This window comes from Crotalus tigris, unplaced genomic scaffold (assembly GCF_016545835.1).
Source record: "Crotalus tigris isolate CLP2741 ecotype Arizona unplaced genomic scaffold, ASM1654583v1 scf7180000023746.1698619, whole genome shotgun sequence".
NCBI classification, from domain to species: Eukaryota; Metazoa; Chordata; class Lepidosauria; order Squamata; family Viperidae; genus Crotalus; species Crotalus tigris.
The window spans coordinates 786,848-803,684 of NW_024100155.1; the positions used below are offsets into that span (position 1 = coordinate 786,848).

Here is a 16,837-nt window from a genome sequence, read left to right on the forward strand (position 1 = left end):
GATTGATTGATCGACTGATATGGTCTAGGGTCTCCTGCTTGAGCAGGGGGCTGGACTAGAAGACCTCCAAAGTCCCTTCCAGCTCTAGTCTCATTGACTGATTGATTGATTGATTGAATGATTGATTGAAATGGTCTAGGGTCTCCTGCTTGAGCAGGCGGGTGGACTAGAAGACCTCCAAGGTCCCTTCCAACTCTATTGTGATTGATTGATCGACTGAAATGGTCTAGGGTCTCCTGTTTGAGCAGGGGGCTGGACTAGAAGAACCTCCAAGGTCCCTTCCAGCTCTCTTCTGATCAAGTTATTAAACCTGAAGCTTCCTTAATTAAAAGTTCAATCTCCCTGAGCCTTTTGCCCACTCTGGCTTGGCCAAGGGAGATTTTTTTTTAAAAAAAAGACTCTCTGGCGAAGCTGAAGGGCCGATTCGGGGGGTGGGGTGGGGGGCACCCCATGGCTTTCCTCACCTTTCTGAAATGTTCCTGGGCCTCCAGGAGTTTTTTCTTCCGGGCAGCCGAGTTGGCCAGCAGCTGGTTCCAGCGCTTCATGAGCGAGGCGTGGCGAGCCTCGATGGCTTTCGACTGGACGTGCTCGGCGGCCAGCAGCTGGTCTTTCAGGGCGGTGATGTTGGCAATGCCTTCCTGGGCAAAGGCATGGAGACCGGCATCAAAGGTCTCCTGGAACGGGAGATGGAGGAAGAGGAGGAGGGAGGTGAAGGCTTGGTCCACGGAAAGGAAGACCGAGGCAACCTGGCTCGCTATGGCCTTCAGCCAAATAGCCCCCTCCCTGCCTTCGTGGCCACACACCTGCTTGGTGAGGAGGGTCTGCACCGAAGAGAGGTCTCGCCCGTAGTCGTCCGTCTTCAGGCTGTTTTCTTTCTCACCTGGGAGATTGGTACTTCATTTGTATCCCACTTTTTTTTTTTTTTTATTATTATTATTATTATTATTATTATTTACAAATAACTCAAGGTGGCGAATGTCTCCAATATGCCTTCTTCCACCTATTTTCACCACCACCCAGCTTTCATGGCTGAGGTGGGACTAGAACTCACCATCTCCTGGTGATTGATCCAAAGAAATCCAGCTGGCTTTCATGGCTAAGATGAGGCTAGAACTCACAGTCTCCTGCTTTTTTGTGCCACGTGCCAATAGGTTTGTTTTCATATCCCACCTTCCTTCCTTCCTTCCTTCCTTCCTTCCTTCCTTCCTTCCTTCCTTCCTTCCTTCCTTCCTTCCTCTTTCCTTTCTATCTATCTTTATCTGTCTATCTATCTATATCTACATCACTCTCTATTTATCTATATCTACATCACTCTACCTCCCTCCCTCCATCTCTATTTACCTCCCTCTCTCATCTATCTATCTATCTATCTATCTATCTATCTATCTATCTATCTATCTATCTATCTATCTATCTATCATCTATATCTATCATCTATCTATCTCTACATCACTGTCATCTATTTATCTATCTCTATCTACATCACTCTATCTACCTCCCTCCATCTATTTATCTCCCTCTCTCATCTATCTATCTATCTATCTATCTATCTATCTATCTATCTATCTATCTATCTATCTATCTATCTATCCATCTGTTCACTCAAGCTATCTGTATCTATCTATCTATCTATCATCTATATCTACCATCTATCTATCTCTACATCACTCTCATCTATTTATCTATCTCTATCTACATCACTCTATTTACCTCCCTCCATCTCTATTTACCTTCCTCTCTCATCTATCTATCTATCTATCTATCTATCTATCTATCTATCTATCTATCTATCATCTATATCTATCATCTATCTCTACATCACTGTCATCTATTTATCTATCTCTATCTACATCACTCTATCTACCTCCCTCCATCTCTATTTACCTCCCTCTCATCTATCTATCTATCTATCCATCCATCCATCTGTTCACTCAAGCTATCTGTATCTATCTATCTATCTATCTATCTATCTATCTATCTATCTATCTATCTATCTATCATCTATATCTACCATCTATCTATCTCTACATCACTCTCATCTATTTATCTATCTCTATCTACATCACTCTATCTACCTCCCTCCATCTCTATTTACCTTCCTCTCTCATCTATCTATCTATCTATCTATCTATCTATCTATCTATCTATCTATCTATCTATCTATCATCTATATCTATCATCTATCTCTACATCAGTCATCTATTTATCTATCTCTGTCTACATCACTCTATCTACCTCCCTCCATCTCTATTTACCTCCCTCTCATCTATCTATCTATCTATCTATCTATCTATCTATCTATCTATCCATCCATCCATCCATCTGTTCACTCAAGCTATCTGTATCTATCTATCTATCTATCTATCTCTCTCTCCCTCCCTCCCTCCCCCCCCATTGGGGATTCTAAGCGTTGCCACCCCTCACCCAGGTCTCTCTCTCTCTCTCTCTCTCTCTCTCTCTCTCTCTCTCTCTCTCTCTCTCTCTCTCACCTATCCATGACTCCACCACGTCTGCTTTCCAGTTGAACTGGAGGAAAGCGGAGTTCTCATCCAACTTGGCCTTCCTCTGAGAGGCCGCCCTCTCCAGATCGGACACTTTGCCCTTCAGGCTCTTCATCCTGGCGGTGATGTTCTCCTCGTGGTGGTTGTTCTGGAGGGAAAGGAGGAGAAACGTGGCCCGTCACCTGTGCCCAACGGGTGGCTTTCCGGACCTTTGCGGAAATCCTTTACCCAGAAAAAGAAGTGGCACCCAATTTTTAAAAAATAAATAAAGGCTAGATTTGGCACGGTGTAGAAAGGGATAGGCGAGGAAAAAGCCTACATGACTTGGCAGGGGGACAGGAAGTGCCATGCATTGATTTTTTGGGTGCACTCTTGAGCTTGGAGACGTTTCATTACCCAACTAGGTGACATCATCAGTGCTAGAAGGGAGTGGGGTTTGTGGAGAGGAGGAGGAGGAGGAGGAGGAGGAGGAGAGTGTGTCCTTGGTGCTCTCTGAACTTGGTTATTTTCTTGGAGATGTTTCAATACCCAACTAGCTAACATCATCTGTGCTAGAAGGAACGGCTGCTGGAATTGGGTATGTCTAGTTTAACAAAGAGAAGGACCAGGGGGAACATGATGGCAGTGTTCCAGTATCTCAGGGGCCGCCACAAAGAAGAGGGAGTCAAGCTGTTCTCCAAAGCACCTGAAGGCAGGACAAGAAGCAACGGATGGAAACTAGTCAAGGAGAGAAGCAACCTGGAACTAAGGAGAAACTTCCTGACAGTTAGAACAATTCACCAGTGGAACAACCTGCCTCCAGAAGTGGTGAATGCTCCAACACAGGAGGTTTTTAAGAAGAGACTGGACAGCCATTTGTCCGAAATGGTGTAGGGTTTCCTGCCTGAGCAGGGGGTTGGACTAGATGACCTCCAAGTTCCCTTCCAACTTTACTATTATTATTATTATTATTAAGGGAGTGGGGTGTGTGGCGTGAAAGAGGAAGAGGAGTGGAGAAGGAGAAGGGGAGAAGGAGGAGTACTGCGGGGTGCTTGGGGTTCTCTGAGCCTGGTTCTTTTTCTTGGAGATATTTCATTCCCCAACGAGGTAACATCTTTTAAGCGGGAAGCTTCCAGCCACAAGCGTCCCCTCTGATCTTGTCAGGAGCGACTGCCACACAGCCTTTGCCCTGATCTTGGCCCGCAAGAAGCAGGGAGAGTGAGTCCACCAAGGGCCTGCTGAGTCCCTCTCACCTTCTGGATCAGGTCCTCGCCGTTGGCACAGACGTCGTTCACCCGGTCCTTGTGCACGGTGAAATCCGTCTCAAACGCTTCGTGTTTCTTCAGCAGGCCCTGCAAAGAGAGGATGGAAGGAAGTGACCAAGACTGAACCATCCAGGGTTGAGCACCGGTAGACAAGGCCACCACGGGCAAGCTGGGTATCGTGGCCTCTTCTGCAGGGTTCCAGCATGCAGAGAAAACCAGCTAGGTGTCCCTGCACGTCTTCAAGAAGGGCGAGGTGGAACTGTCAACCTTTCATCTATCCATTCATTGCATTTATATAGGAAGTCCTCAACTTACGAACACAGCCGAGCCCAACGTTTAGGTTAAGCGAGACATCTGTTAAGTGACTTTTGCTCTATTTTACAAACTTTCTTGCCACAGTTGTTAAGTGAATCACTGCCATTAAGTTAGTCAAGTGACTCTGGCTTCCGCATGGACTTTGATTGTCAGAAGGTCACCAAAGGGGAATCACGTGATCCCGGGATACTGGGACTGTTGTAAATACGTGTCAATTGCCAAGGGTCTGAATTTTGATCGCGTGATCGTGGGGATGCTGCAATGGTCGTAACTGAAAAACAGACGTGAGTCTCTTTTTTTTCCCCCCAGGGCCGTTGTAATTTTGAATCGTCACTAAATGAACTGTTGTAGGTCAAGGACTATCTGTATCTGTTCATAGCATTTACAGGGGCCTTCTCTCTGAGAGTCCAGGCTGACGTACAGAAGACTCTCCGTTTTATTTATTTATCAGTAGTTTTATTTATTTATATTTATTCTCTTTATTCTCCTCTATGGATAAAACTCTTACGTTCTGTGAGTCTGCATTTGAGTAGGGTAGGATAGGAATAGGAATAGAATAAGGAACAGAATACAATAAGGAATAGAATAGAATAGAAATAGTAGATAGAATAGAATGCAGAATGGAATATGGAATTAGAGTAGAGTAGAGTAGAATGTGGAATAGAATAGAATAGAATATGGAATAGAATGAAATAGAATAGAATAGAATAATGGAATAGAATAGAATGCAGAATGGAATTAGAATAGAATAGAATATGGAATAGAATAGAAATAGAATAGAATAATAGAATAGAATAGAATAGAATGCAGAATGAAATATGGAATATGGAAATAGAATAGAATAGAGTAGAGTAGAATAGAATAGAATGTGGAATAGAATAGAAATAGAATAGAATAGGAATAGAATGCAGAATGGAATATGGAATATGGAATTAGAGTAGAGTAGAGTAGAATAGAGTAGAGTTAGAGTAGAATAGAATAGAATGTGGAATAGAATAGAATATGAAATAGAACAGAATATAGAATAGAACAGAAATAGAATAGAATGCAGAATGGAATATAGAATAGACTAGACTAGACTGGAATATAGAATATAATGCAGAATGCAGAATAGAATAGAATAGAACAGAATAAACAATCAATCAATCACAATAGAGTTGGAAGGGACCTTGTAGGTCATCTAGTCCAACTCCAAGCACCCTACAAATCCACAATCCCACCGCTACATGACACTCACCTGGGGCTACCCCGGCCTTCCTTGCTCACCTGTATGGCTGCGAGGGTGTCTCCGTAGTCCTCACTGGCCACCAGAGTCATCTTCTCGTTAATCCAGGACTCTTCTTCCTCCACGTTGGCCACGAACTGTTGATATTCGAGAGACTCCTCAAGCCGCTGACCGCTGGAAGAGAAGAAGGCAGGGGAAATGAACAGATACGTCTTCAAGCCCGTCTGTCCAAAGAGGCCTTTTTGGCTCATGGTTGTTTTTTTGAAGACGGTGAGGCTTGCTGGTCCTTCCTTTGCTGCTTCTTGCCTTCCAAATTCTGCCGTGGGGCGATTCGGGGTCTGGTTCAAGGTGGGTCGCCCCACATCGGGGTCCTTACCGTGCCGCGGCCAGCCGCTTCAGCTCTTGCCAGTGCTCCACAAACTGAGCCAATCGCTGCTGGATTTCATCTTTCCCGATTGTGTTGTCATCGGACAGCTTCTTGCCGGTGTCCAACACACCCTGTCAGAAACAATAATCGCACCTTGGGCCAGGGCTAAGCAGAGTCAATCCACCTCCTCCACCACCCCGCCCTGGGCTGAATGCTCGCTTCCAGGTTTAAATTTTCTCCATTTTAAGACGGCGAAATGCTTTCTAAAGAAGCAGCACCTTCGTGAGCGACTTGGCTGAAGATCGTAAGGGCTTTAAAAGCCAAACAAAAGAGGATCAACCAGGATTCGTTAAGAATGAGGTTCAAGTGGTCTGGGTAGCACTTGCAAAAGGCAAGGTCTGAATGGGATATCTTCACCCAGCACAAACTTTGGTCCAATTATTTTATTTCTGTCCTCCAAGATAAAATTCCTGTTTCCCCCATCCCAAGGATGTCTAAAATTTCCAGTTTTACGAAGTGGAACAGATTATCAAGCCAGGGCTAGGCTCTAGGCTGACTTCCTTCCTTCCTTCCTTCCTTCCTTCCTTCCTTCCTTCCTTCCTTCCTTCCTTCCTTCCTTCCTTCCTTCCTTCCTTCTTTTCCTCCCTCCCTCATCTTCCTTCCTTCCTTTCCTCCCTCCCTCTTCCTTCCTTCCCTTGTTTTCCTTCCTTCCTGTCTTCCTTCCTCTCTCATCTTCCTTTCCTTCCTTCATTCCTTCCTTTCCTTCCTCTCGTCTTCCTTCCTTCCCTCAAATTTACACAGCTACCCAACTCACCACGCAGTGACTTTAGATAACATTTTCATTCCCAGATGGAATTTGCTCTCCTTGCCCTGCTTTCAAAACCTCCCTCTTCATCTTCCTTCTTTCCTTCCTTCCTTCCTTCCTTTCCTTCCCTCAAATTTACACAGCTCCCCAACTCACCACGCAGTGACTTTAGATAACATTTTCGTTCCCAGATGGAATTCGCTCTCCTTGCCCTGCTTTCAAAGCCTCCCATCACCACCACTTCTTTACCTGGATGGTAGGTTCGTGGGCCGCTAGCTCGGCTTCCAGGCGTTTGTGTTTCTTCCTCAGATTCTGCACCCCAGTGAGGTCCCTTCCGTAGTCCTCCGAGCTAACCAGCAACTTCTTCTCTCTGAGTATGAAAAGGGGGGGAAAGGAAAGAAGTCAACGGAAGGTCCCCCCGCGGGGATTCAGATTCTCTACGTGGCCAAGTCCGTACTTGATCCAGGACTCCTCATCATCCATATCTCGGAAGAACTGGTGCAAACGGTGGGACTCGTTCAGCTTCGCCCGCCGGCCGGCCGCCATGTTCTTGATCCGCTGAAAACGCCCGTTGATGGTGTCGCGTTTGTCCTTGACTTGGGTGGTGTCGAACGCGCTGCTGGTCATCAGGCTATCGGCTTGGCCGTTGAGGTCCTTCAGGCGATCCTAAACACGGACAGAAAAGAGGACCACCGCCCAAGACATGAGGGGGAGCGTTCCAGGAAGGAATGACAGAATTAACCAGAGTTGGAAGGGACCTTGGAGGTCTTCTGGTCCAACCCTCTGCTCCAGTGGTAGACCCTAGACCAGTGGTTCTCAACCTTTTTAATGCCGCGACCCCCAACCGGTTGTAAGTCGAGGACTACTCAACCGGTCGTAAGTCGAGGACTACTCAACTGGTGCAGCCCCGTTTGCAGAATGGGACTTTTGGCGGGCTCAGCAGGGCAGCCTGGACAATTCCTATTGGCTTTGGAAAGCCAATAGAATTAGACTCTATTCAAGAGAGTCTATTCTATTGGCTTTCAAAAGCCAACAGAATAAAAGGGAGTAGCACAGCTAAGGAAAAGGGGGAAAAAATGGCGGACTGCATTGTTTGGCAACCCCCGTGAAATGGTCGTTCGACCCCAAATGGGGTCCCGACCCACAGGTTGAGAACCACTGCCCTAGACCGTTCCAGACAAAAGTCCTTTTTTTTTTCTTGGAAACTTCCAGTGATGGAGCACCCACAACTATTGAAGGCAACCCGTTCCGCTGATTAATTGTCCTCACTGTCAGGAAATCTCTCCTTAATTCCAGGTTGCTTCTCTCCTTGATCAGTTTCCATCCATTGTTTCTTGTCCTGCCTTCAGGCGCTTTGGAAAATAGCTTGACTCCCTCTTCTTTGGGGCAGCCCCTCAAATATTGGAAAACTGCTATCATATCGCCCGTAGTCTTTCTTTTCACTAGAAGCAGACATTTAATTCTGCCCTGACCAGCTCCAACTTTCAACGGAAAATCAGATCTCTGCCCTGGAACAGACTCCCCCTTAGGCTGTGGTTAATCGATGGTTAATCAAGCGGGTGTCATTTTAAGATCGAGAACGTATTAAATCCTTTAGGGATTCCCACCTCATGGGCAGAGATGTCGGCTTCCAGCAGCTGGTGCTTCTTCAGGAGATTGTTCACCGAGGCCAGGTCTTTCCCATAATCTTCGGATGCAAGGAGAGCTTCCACCTGCAAGAAGCCCAACAAGTTGAAGGTGGATCCCCACGTTCCTCCAGGACAACTGTGGGTTTCAAATATTCAAAGGTGACTCTCCAGAGACCCCCCCCCCAGAAGGAAAGGGAGCTACCTCAGACAGCCAGAAATCAAAATCCTTGATTCCAGTGTTGAAATTCTGCTGCTTGTTGGCTTCCTTCAGCTTCTGGCTCTTCTCTGCCGATTTCTGCACCAGGAACTCCCACTGATCAGCCAAGGCCGCCAAGCGAGTCTGCCAAGAAAAGGGAATCCAGGCTCAGGGTGAGACAACGAAACGAACCTTTCCCTTCACGCTCCCTGGAATCTGCTCCAAGCAAGGAGCCTGGCAGCTTTATCCAGGTCATAAAACTTGAGTCAACTTTTTTTCCAAGAGTTTTTTTATTCTTGTGTTATTCGGGCAAAAAGCGAGGCAAGCGTGCGGTTGAACTTAAATCAGTTCCTTTGTATTTGTGCACAGGCTTGTCTAATTTCAAAGTTTAACTTACTGCAGTAAGCTACGTCCCAGCAAGGCTACTCAAGTTGCTGTAAAGTATTGCTGGCCAGCTAGGCTGGTATCCCTAACCCCAAATCAATCATACACGCACTCTACGGGTGGCCTTTGGCTATAATAAATTGAATTGGTTGATACACGCACTCAGAATCTTTCCTTATCAGTCGTACATACATTCCAGCAACATGAGTTTCCTAGTGAATTCGTGAAAAGGCTAAGGATGGTTGTTTTACAGGCCCTCTGTATGCATAACCTATATTTGTGATATATTCCTAAGATAAAATGTGTCACATCCACGGGGAAGAAAAGGGAGCGTGGTAATCAGCTGCTGCTGACCGCTGGCAGAAGAAAACTGGAAACTGACTTTCCTGGCAGTGCCAACTTCTCTGCTGAGCTATTTTCTGACTGAGGTAGATGAAAATTGCCATTAAGAGAAATGATAAAGTACTTTTGAATTATATTTTAATTAATAGAGGTGATGTTTTGAAAGCATTAACCAATACTATAAACTGGCTGAGTGTGATGACCGGTGTGCAATTCTATGAAGAAAACATTTTTACAAGAAGTGCCAACCGAAAGTCACAAATGGTGTAAGATATTACACGCGTAGGGGATTGTGGTTTTCTGCACATTGTATAAACTTCCCTTTTTCCTATGTGTATTGTCTCAAGATATGAACTTCTCTCTTTTAGTGTGTTAAAGGTAGATAAGGAATCATCCATTAGGTTAAGCGTGGGCAGCAAGCTGTATAAAAATGACACCCTGGGAGTAACTCAGGGTTCAGAATTTGTCATGCGAATGCTCGGAACCATTGTGCACAAATAAAGCCTGTTTTCTCCAACCCTTCGTGGTCTTGTCTTCTGATGTAAGTATTGTGGTTTTTTCCACAACGTGACCACCCAAATTCTCCCCGTTCTCCTGAGAGAGCTGGCTGGGCCAACTGCCCCTGTGGTTTCCTCCGATTTCTACTTTTTAAAGAGAAGAAACAAGGACGGTCTTTTTGCAGCGCTCCAGAAGGGCAGAGAAATCTGGAGGGCGTGAAATTGGGGGAAACTTAGGGCATAAAAATCACCTTTTCTTGAAAGAGGCTCTCCTCGTATCCTTCTTATTGCTCCGTGCAGTAGGAAATTTAATAAGCGGCGTGCAATTTTACTCCCGGTGGGCAAACGCAAGAAAGAGGGAGTAGAACACCTACCTTCACGGCCTCTTCGCTGCCAGCGCAAGCGCCCCGGTCAATGAGGGAATTTCCGACATCGATGACGCCGCGGATTCGGTCCGCGTTGGCGTGGAGCTCGGCTTCGAAGGCCTGGTGCTTCTGATGCTTACTCTGGAGGTGGCAGAAGAGCAGCTGTTAAAACAACTGGAGGATGGCTCCTTGAAGGGTTTTGAGAGATGGGGAGGACCAATAGGATGAGCAGAAGGTTATTTAAAGCAATTAAATTAAATCCACTCGATCTTCCTGAAAGAGGAAGCATCACGGGGTTGCTGCCTGCTCAAGGACGGGCGGAAATTCACTCTCAAGGGGTTGCTGAAACTCTTGGGGCCGCCAGGGGCTGAGGCACATGGACTCTGGAGCTCATGACATCCCAAGGATGAGGGGAATTGTAGTGCCACCAGTCAGAAGGGTTCCGGTGTACCAAAACCGCTTCCTTTTAACTGCCAGGAAGAAACAGCTAAGACCACACATTGCTCCTAGAAGCACGAAGCCGAAAACACCAGCCTGAAGATGACGAATGGGACTTTGTCGAAACGTCGCCAAGACACTTCCAATTTTACGCGGGAGAAAACCCGAATAAACAAAGACCTACATACAAACACCCGCAAAAACCTCAGAAAACATATATATACATACATATATATAAAAACACATATATATACATACACACATATACATATGTATATATTTATGGGGGTGCAGGCAAATTCAAGCAGGTCATGCTGAAAAGTGCACAGGTTAATGGGGGAAGAGGCACTTAACAAGAACCAAAAAGACAAGACAATCCATGTCAAGGAGGGGAACCACAACGGTAAGCAAAAAAAAAAAAAAAGCAATCACCGAGTGAGTTGTTAAAACAAAAACAACGACGACGACGGAAGAATGATCGAACGAACGAGCAGGTGAGTGGATGAAACGTAGACTTCAACACAAATGAAGAAGCCAAATCAAGCCAGGCTGTTTGAACTTACCAAGAGTTTGGAAAGCTATATTAAAACAAAAACAAAAAAAACAGATGGGAGAGAGAGAAGAACACATCAGTGCCAACCTCTGCTGAGCCAGGAAGAGCTACAGTACTTTAAATTTTGAGTTGCTGAGATGACTTTAAAAAGAAGGGAAAAAAAAGCAGATTTAATTTCTGGCAAAAGGGAAGATATGACTTGGTAGGAGAGAGCAAAAGGCCTTGAAAACCGGATTATCTAAAGCCAGGACTGTTAACCTTGGTCCTAGGGGAAACCAGACCAGGCATTTTAGGTTTCAGGGTGTGTGAAAAAGTTGGTTTGGAAAAGAAAAAGTTCACACAATCCTCCTCCTCCAGAAAACACAGGGGAAATTATCAGCATTGGGGACCTAGCCCGAAGGCTGATTCCTGGAAGAGAAGGGCAAGTATGGAGGGACATCTCAAGTTGATGGGAAATCCAGAATCCAGAGCTGACGGGGCTGATAAGGATAACATATAATGGTCTTTGAATCATTGGACTGGAACCTTGTAATAGTAGTAAAGTTGGAAGGGACCTTGGAGGTCATCGAGTCCAACCCCCTGCTCAGGCAGGAAACCCTACACCATTTTGGACAAATGGCTGTCCAGTCTCTTCTTAAAAACTTCCAGTGTTGGAGCATTTACTGCTTCTGGAGGCAAGCTGTTCCACTGATTAATTGTTCTCCCTGTCAGGAAGTTTCTCCTTAGTTCTAGGTTGCTCCTCTCCTTGATTAGTTTCCACCCGTTGCTTCTTGTCCTACCTTCAGGTGCTTTGGAAAATAGCTTGATTCCCTCTTCTTTATGGCAGCCCCTGAGATATTGGAATACTGCTATCATGTCCCCCCTGGTCCTTCTCTTCGTTAAACTAGACATACCCAATTCTCGCAACCGTTCCTTATATGTTTTAGCCTCCAGTCCCCTAATCATCTTTGTTGCTCTTCTCTGTACTCTTTCTAGAGTCTCAACATCTTTTTTACATCGTGGTGACCAAAACTGGATGCAGTATTCCAAGTGTGGCCTTACCAAGGCATTGAAGAATGGTATTAATACTTCACGTGATCTTGATTCTATCCCTCTGTTAATGCAGCCTAGCACTGTGTTGGCCTTTTTGGCAGTTCTAATAGGATCCCATCTGGTATTTCCCGAGCCCAAATATTTTAGCACTTAACAACGTAAGGAAAGTTTTGCTACTCTTAATTTTTTAGATTAATTCCAGGAACAGGCAGTTCTCAACTCATCCGTTGAGCAACCGTTGAAAGTCGCTACGGTGCTGAGAAAAATTACTCAAAAGTCTTAAAAGATTACCTGTTCATACAGGTAGTCCTCGCCTTATGGCCACGAGTGAGTCCCAGCCTTTCTGCTGCTAAGCGGGACGTTTGCTAAATGAGTTTTGCCCCATTTTACAAGCTTTCTCGCCACAGACGTTGAGTGAATCATTGCAGGCGTTAGTCACACGGTTAAGTGGCTTCCGCAAAAGGGATCACATCTGACCCCCGGGGACACAGCTACCGTCATAAATGTGAGTCGGTGGCCGAGCGTCCGAATTTTGATCACGTGACCATGGGGACGCTGCGACGGGTGTGTGAAAAACGGTCCTAAGTCGCTCTTTTTCAGTGTTGTTGTAACTCTGAGCGGTCACTAAATGAACCGCTGTAAGTCGGGGAACGTCTGTAGCAAGTTCCTGGTTTTAAAAACGTATCGAATAATTTAGAAGTGACGTGAACACAGAAGCTACATTCTTTGACCTAACAATTTGGTTATGATTATTATCTCCATTTTACTCAATCAGCAGCCAGTACTCTTAATTTACAATGGGAAAGAAAATGCAATTGCATAATAATTGCACATTTTCTTCCCTGGCCGGCCACCAGCCACCCGTCTGCCTGTTTGTGGGTCCCATCAGGCTCACCTGGATATTGGTAGGATCTTTGTAGGATTCGTCGCTCGCTGTCTGGAGCTTCTCGCTAATCCAGGCCTCAATTTCGTCCACGTCTCGGCTGAACTGCTGCAGGGTCTGGGATTCTCCCAGCTTGGATCGCTTTTCGATCATCTGAGCTTTCAGCCGACGCCACCTACAAAGCGAAGCGCGGTGCAAAAAAATGAAGATTTACCAACGGAGGAAGAGTTGATTAAAAAATTTTTTTTAGATTGTGCAGAAATGGATAGATTGACATGGAAAATGAAAGAGAAGGAAGATTCAGTATACTTTAGAACAGGGGTCTTCAAACTTGACCCTTTGATGACTTGTGGACTTCAACTCCCAGAATCCCTGGGAGTTGAAGTCCACAAGTCATCAAAGGGCCAAGTTTGAAGACCCTTGGCTTATATGGTCCATGCTGGCTGAGGGATTCTGGGAGTTGAAGTCCACAAGTCATAAAAGGGCAAAGTTTGAAGACCCCTGCATTAGAACACGGGATACCTTTTATCAATGGCTAGAAAAACGAGGTGAGAGAAAAGAACTTAACATGTATTAGTAAGTTAAATGTTGGGACCCAGACAAAATGTTGCTGATAAAATATTAAGCATTTGTGATTATAAAAAATTTATGTGTGTGTGTATATGTATGTATGTATATATATGTATATACACACGTACATACATACATATATATATATATATATATATATATATATATATATATATATATATATATATATATATATATATATACACACATATATGTGTAATATGTGTAATCATAATAGTAGACCAGGTGTTCTATTAGACCGGTTTCACCTGAAAACACTTACCGTATATGCCAGCGTATAAGACAACTCAGCGTATAAGACGACACCCGTCTTTGGCGCCGTGTTTAGCACTTGCGGAAGTCGTCTTATACGCCGGCATATACGGTACTATACACACGCACACCATATCAGGGAGAATTTGCAAACAAACCAAGGGGCCGGGTGAACGATCCAGGACCCTTCACAGGAACCACTCACCTGTCCAGCACCTCGTGGCGTCTGGTGGCAATGACCCCTTTAGCGTAATTGTCGCCGGCAATCAGCTGGTCGGCAAAAGACTGGAGAGCAGCAATCTTTTCCTCCTAAATCAAAATTAAAATTGACATGTGGGAAGAAGGTCACACCTTCTTTCCCTGAAAATAAGACCCAACCGGAAAAGAAGGTGTAGCGTGACTTCTCAGGATGCTCGTAATATAAGCCCCAGCACAAAAATAAGACCCAGTTAAGATTGTCAGCCAGATGGATGCATTTAGTACCGTATTTCCCAGAAAATAAGACCTAACTGGAAAAGAAGTCCTAATGCGTCTTTTGGAGCAAAAATTAATATAAGACCCAATCTTATTTTCGGGGAAATATAGATAGTAACGGAAAACCGGAGCAAAAGCTTGGACGGTGAAAAGGAATCCCTGTTGTTCTCCCATTGCCTGGGACAAAAACTTGACAGCCACCTTGCAGTTTGAACAGTGACAAACTGCTTGTTAATTAGTTAACAGAGATGGCTAAATTGACTGCTTTGATTAAAGAAAAGAAGGTAATTAATTTTGTTTCTGCTTGGAAACCGCTTTTGGTACGTAAGGTGGAAAAAAACAACACCAAGGTTTTGGGTTTTGCTGATTAGATAAACATGTTGTCCCAGGAATAGCAACCTGGAATTAAGGAGAAACTTCCTGACAGTGAGGACAATTAACCAGTGGAAGAGCTTGCCTCCAGAAATCGTGGGTGCTCCATCACTGGAGGTTTTTAGGAAGAGACTAGAGGACATTCACCTGTCTGAGACGGTATAGGTTCTGCTGCTTGAGCAGGGGGCTGGACTAGAAGACCTCCAAGATCCCGTCTTATTCTATTCTATTCTATTCTTTCCTATTCTATTCCATTCCATTCCATTCTATTTCTTTCCTATTCTATTCCGTTCCTTTTTCTATATCTATTCTATTCCATTTTCTATAATTCTATTCTATTCTATTCCATTCCATTCTATTCTTTCCTATTCTATTCCATTCCATTTTCTATATCTATTCTATTCTATTCCATTCTATTCTCTTTCCTATTCTATTCCATTCCATTCCATTTTCTGTATCTATTCTATTCTATTCTATTCTATTCTATTCTATTCCATTCTATTCCATTTTCTATATTCTATTCTATTCTATTCTATTCTATTCTATTCTATTCTATTCTATTCTATTCCATTTTCTATATTCTATTCTATTCTATTCTATTCTATTCTATTCTATTCTATTCTATTCTATTCTATTCTATTCTATTCTATTCTATTCCATTCCATTCCATTCCATTCTATATTCTATTCCATTATGTAAAAGTAAAAAGTTGAGGTTTCCTGTTACCGCCTTATTCTACTACACCAAAAGGAAGGGAAGCCAATGCTTTTTCTGTTTTTTTTTGCCTTTAGGCTACACCTTTTCCTCGTCCCCTTTATTTTCCCATCATCTTCATTTTTCTTTGCGTTTCTGTATTTTATATTTTGATAAACTAATTTAAAAAAACCCACTGAGAACCGTTGACAAACTGCTTGTAATTATTTCTGCGTTTGTGACGGCTTCCAAAGCAGCCCCACCTGGACGTTGATGGCCTTGTCGAAGTCTTCGTGCTTCTTGATCAGGGCCTCCACGCTATCCAGAGAATCCCCTTTATCTTCGGTGTTCAAAAAGGCCTCCCGTGCAGCCATCCAGTTCTCCGCCTGCTCGCAGTCCCTGTGGAAGAGCTAAGGAGAAGGGGTAAAGAAGCACGTCGGTGAAACCTGACTGACAGGTGCCCATTTCAGCCCCAGGGCGGTGGGTCAATCCCGTGTGGTGGCCAGGCTTCTCCTCTCGTGCCCCGAACAAGGGTGGGAGCTAAAAGGTCTATGGAGATTCTCAACCTTCCAGGTCAAAGGTGTTTTTCAAAAGGACAGGTGGACTTTGTTTATTTTTGGGGGAACGTTTCGCTTCTCATTCAAGAAGCTTCAGAACTGAAGAAGCTTCATGGATGGGAAGTGAAACATTTTCAAAGAATAAACCCCCCCCAAAATATTAAGATTAAGATAACCTTTATTGTCATTTTTAATTGTGAACACACTTGGGGGGGGTGGGGAAGGGTTGGATTTTTCGCCCAATGGGCGTACCTGTAATTCCAGACACTGCTCCAACATCATGCGGCGTTGGACCCAGGCGTTTTCCAGGTCCGTGCGTTCCTGGTTGAGGATGTCCAGCTTCTCCTTGATCTCAGGGCTGGCGTAGTGGCCGCAGGCCAGGAGCTGCTGCCCGAACTGCTCGAATGCCTGGAAGGTGCCAGCTCTGGCGTCAATTTCGGTGCGGTGCTCCTGAAAGAGAGTGGGATGCAAGGGCTTGGGTGGGGAAGCGACGGAAGATCTTCACTGGAAGGTCAGCGGTGGGTAGGCAGGTGCTTGGACCTGGGGGAGAGGTGCCGAGAACCTGGGGGGCAAATTCCTGGCTTCCTAGCTCCTCCAAAGAGACCTATCTGCAGCCATAGAAACCGTTTAGAGAGACATGTTTTGGATGCTAATGCCCAAAGACCTCTAAGAATATCCAGAACAGAACAGAACAGAATAAAATAGAACAGAACAGAATAGAATAGAATATGGAATGGAATAGAATAGAATAGAACAGGAATAGAATAGAATAGAATAAAATAGAATAGAATAGAATAATAAGAATGGAATGGAATGGAATGGAATAGAATAGAATAATAAGAATGGAATGGAATGGAATGGAATAGAATAGAAAATGGAATGGAATGGAATATAGAACAGAACAGAATAGAATAATAAGAATGGAATGGAATGGAGAATAGAACAGAATAGAACAGAACAGAACAGAATGGAATGGAATGGAATAGAATAAAATAGAATAGAATAGAATATGGAATGGAATGGAATAGAATATAGAATAGAATAGAATGGAGAATAGAATGGAGAATAGAATAGAATAGAATAGAATAGAATAGAATAGAATAGAATAGAATAGAATAGGGAA

At 44.3% G+C, this 16,837-nt stretch overlaps 1 protein-coding gene across 8 annotated transcripts in view; it reads right to left on the reverse strand.

Moving 5' to 3' along the window:
* Positions 1-16,837, reverse strand: part of SPTAN1 (spectrin alpha, non-erythrocytic 1) — a 61,655-nt gene that overhangs the window by 11,975 nt on the left and 32,843 nt on the right. For 5 of the 8 annotated variants that reach the window (XM_039321573.1, XM_039321577.1, XM_039321574.1 and 2 more), the window contains 16 exons: positions 15,967-16,164; positions 15,421-15,567; positions 13,824-13,927; positions 12,788-12,950; positions 10,871-10,885; positions 9,879-10,010; positions 8,288-8,425; positions 8,065-8,169; positions 6,915-7,123; positions 6,707-6,827; positions 5,662-5,783; positions 5,327-5,459; positions 3,734-3,832; positions 2,490-2,649; positions 804-880; positions 465-674 (listed from right to left, as the gene is read on the reverse strand). In XM_039321573.1, coding sequence (XP_039177507.1) covers positions 465-674; positions 804-880; positions 2,490-2,649; positions 3,734-3,832; positions 5,327-5,459; positions 5,662-5,783; positions 6,707-6,827; positions 6,915-7,123; positions 8,065-8,169; positions 8,288-8,425; positions 9,879-10,010; positions 10,871-10,885; positions 12,788-12,950; positions 13,824-13,927; positions 15,421-15,567; positions 15,967-16,164 — 2,133 coding nt within the window. The remainder of the gene's footprint in view (positions 1-464; positions 675-803; positions 881-2,489; positions 2,650-3,733; positions 3,833-5,326; positions 5,460-5,661; positions 5,784-6,706; positions 6,828-6,914; positions 7,124-8,064; positions 8,170-8,287; positions 8,426-9,878; positions 10,011-10,870; positions 10,886-12,787; positions 12,951-13,823; positions 13,928-15,420; positions 15,568-15,966; positions 16,165-16,837) is intronic. The other 3 variants (XM_039321578.1, XM_039321576.1, XM_039321572.1) reach the window with 1 other exon arrangement.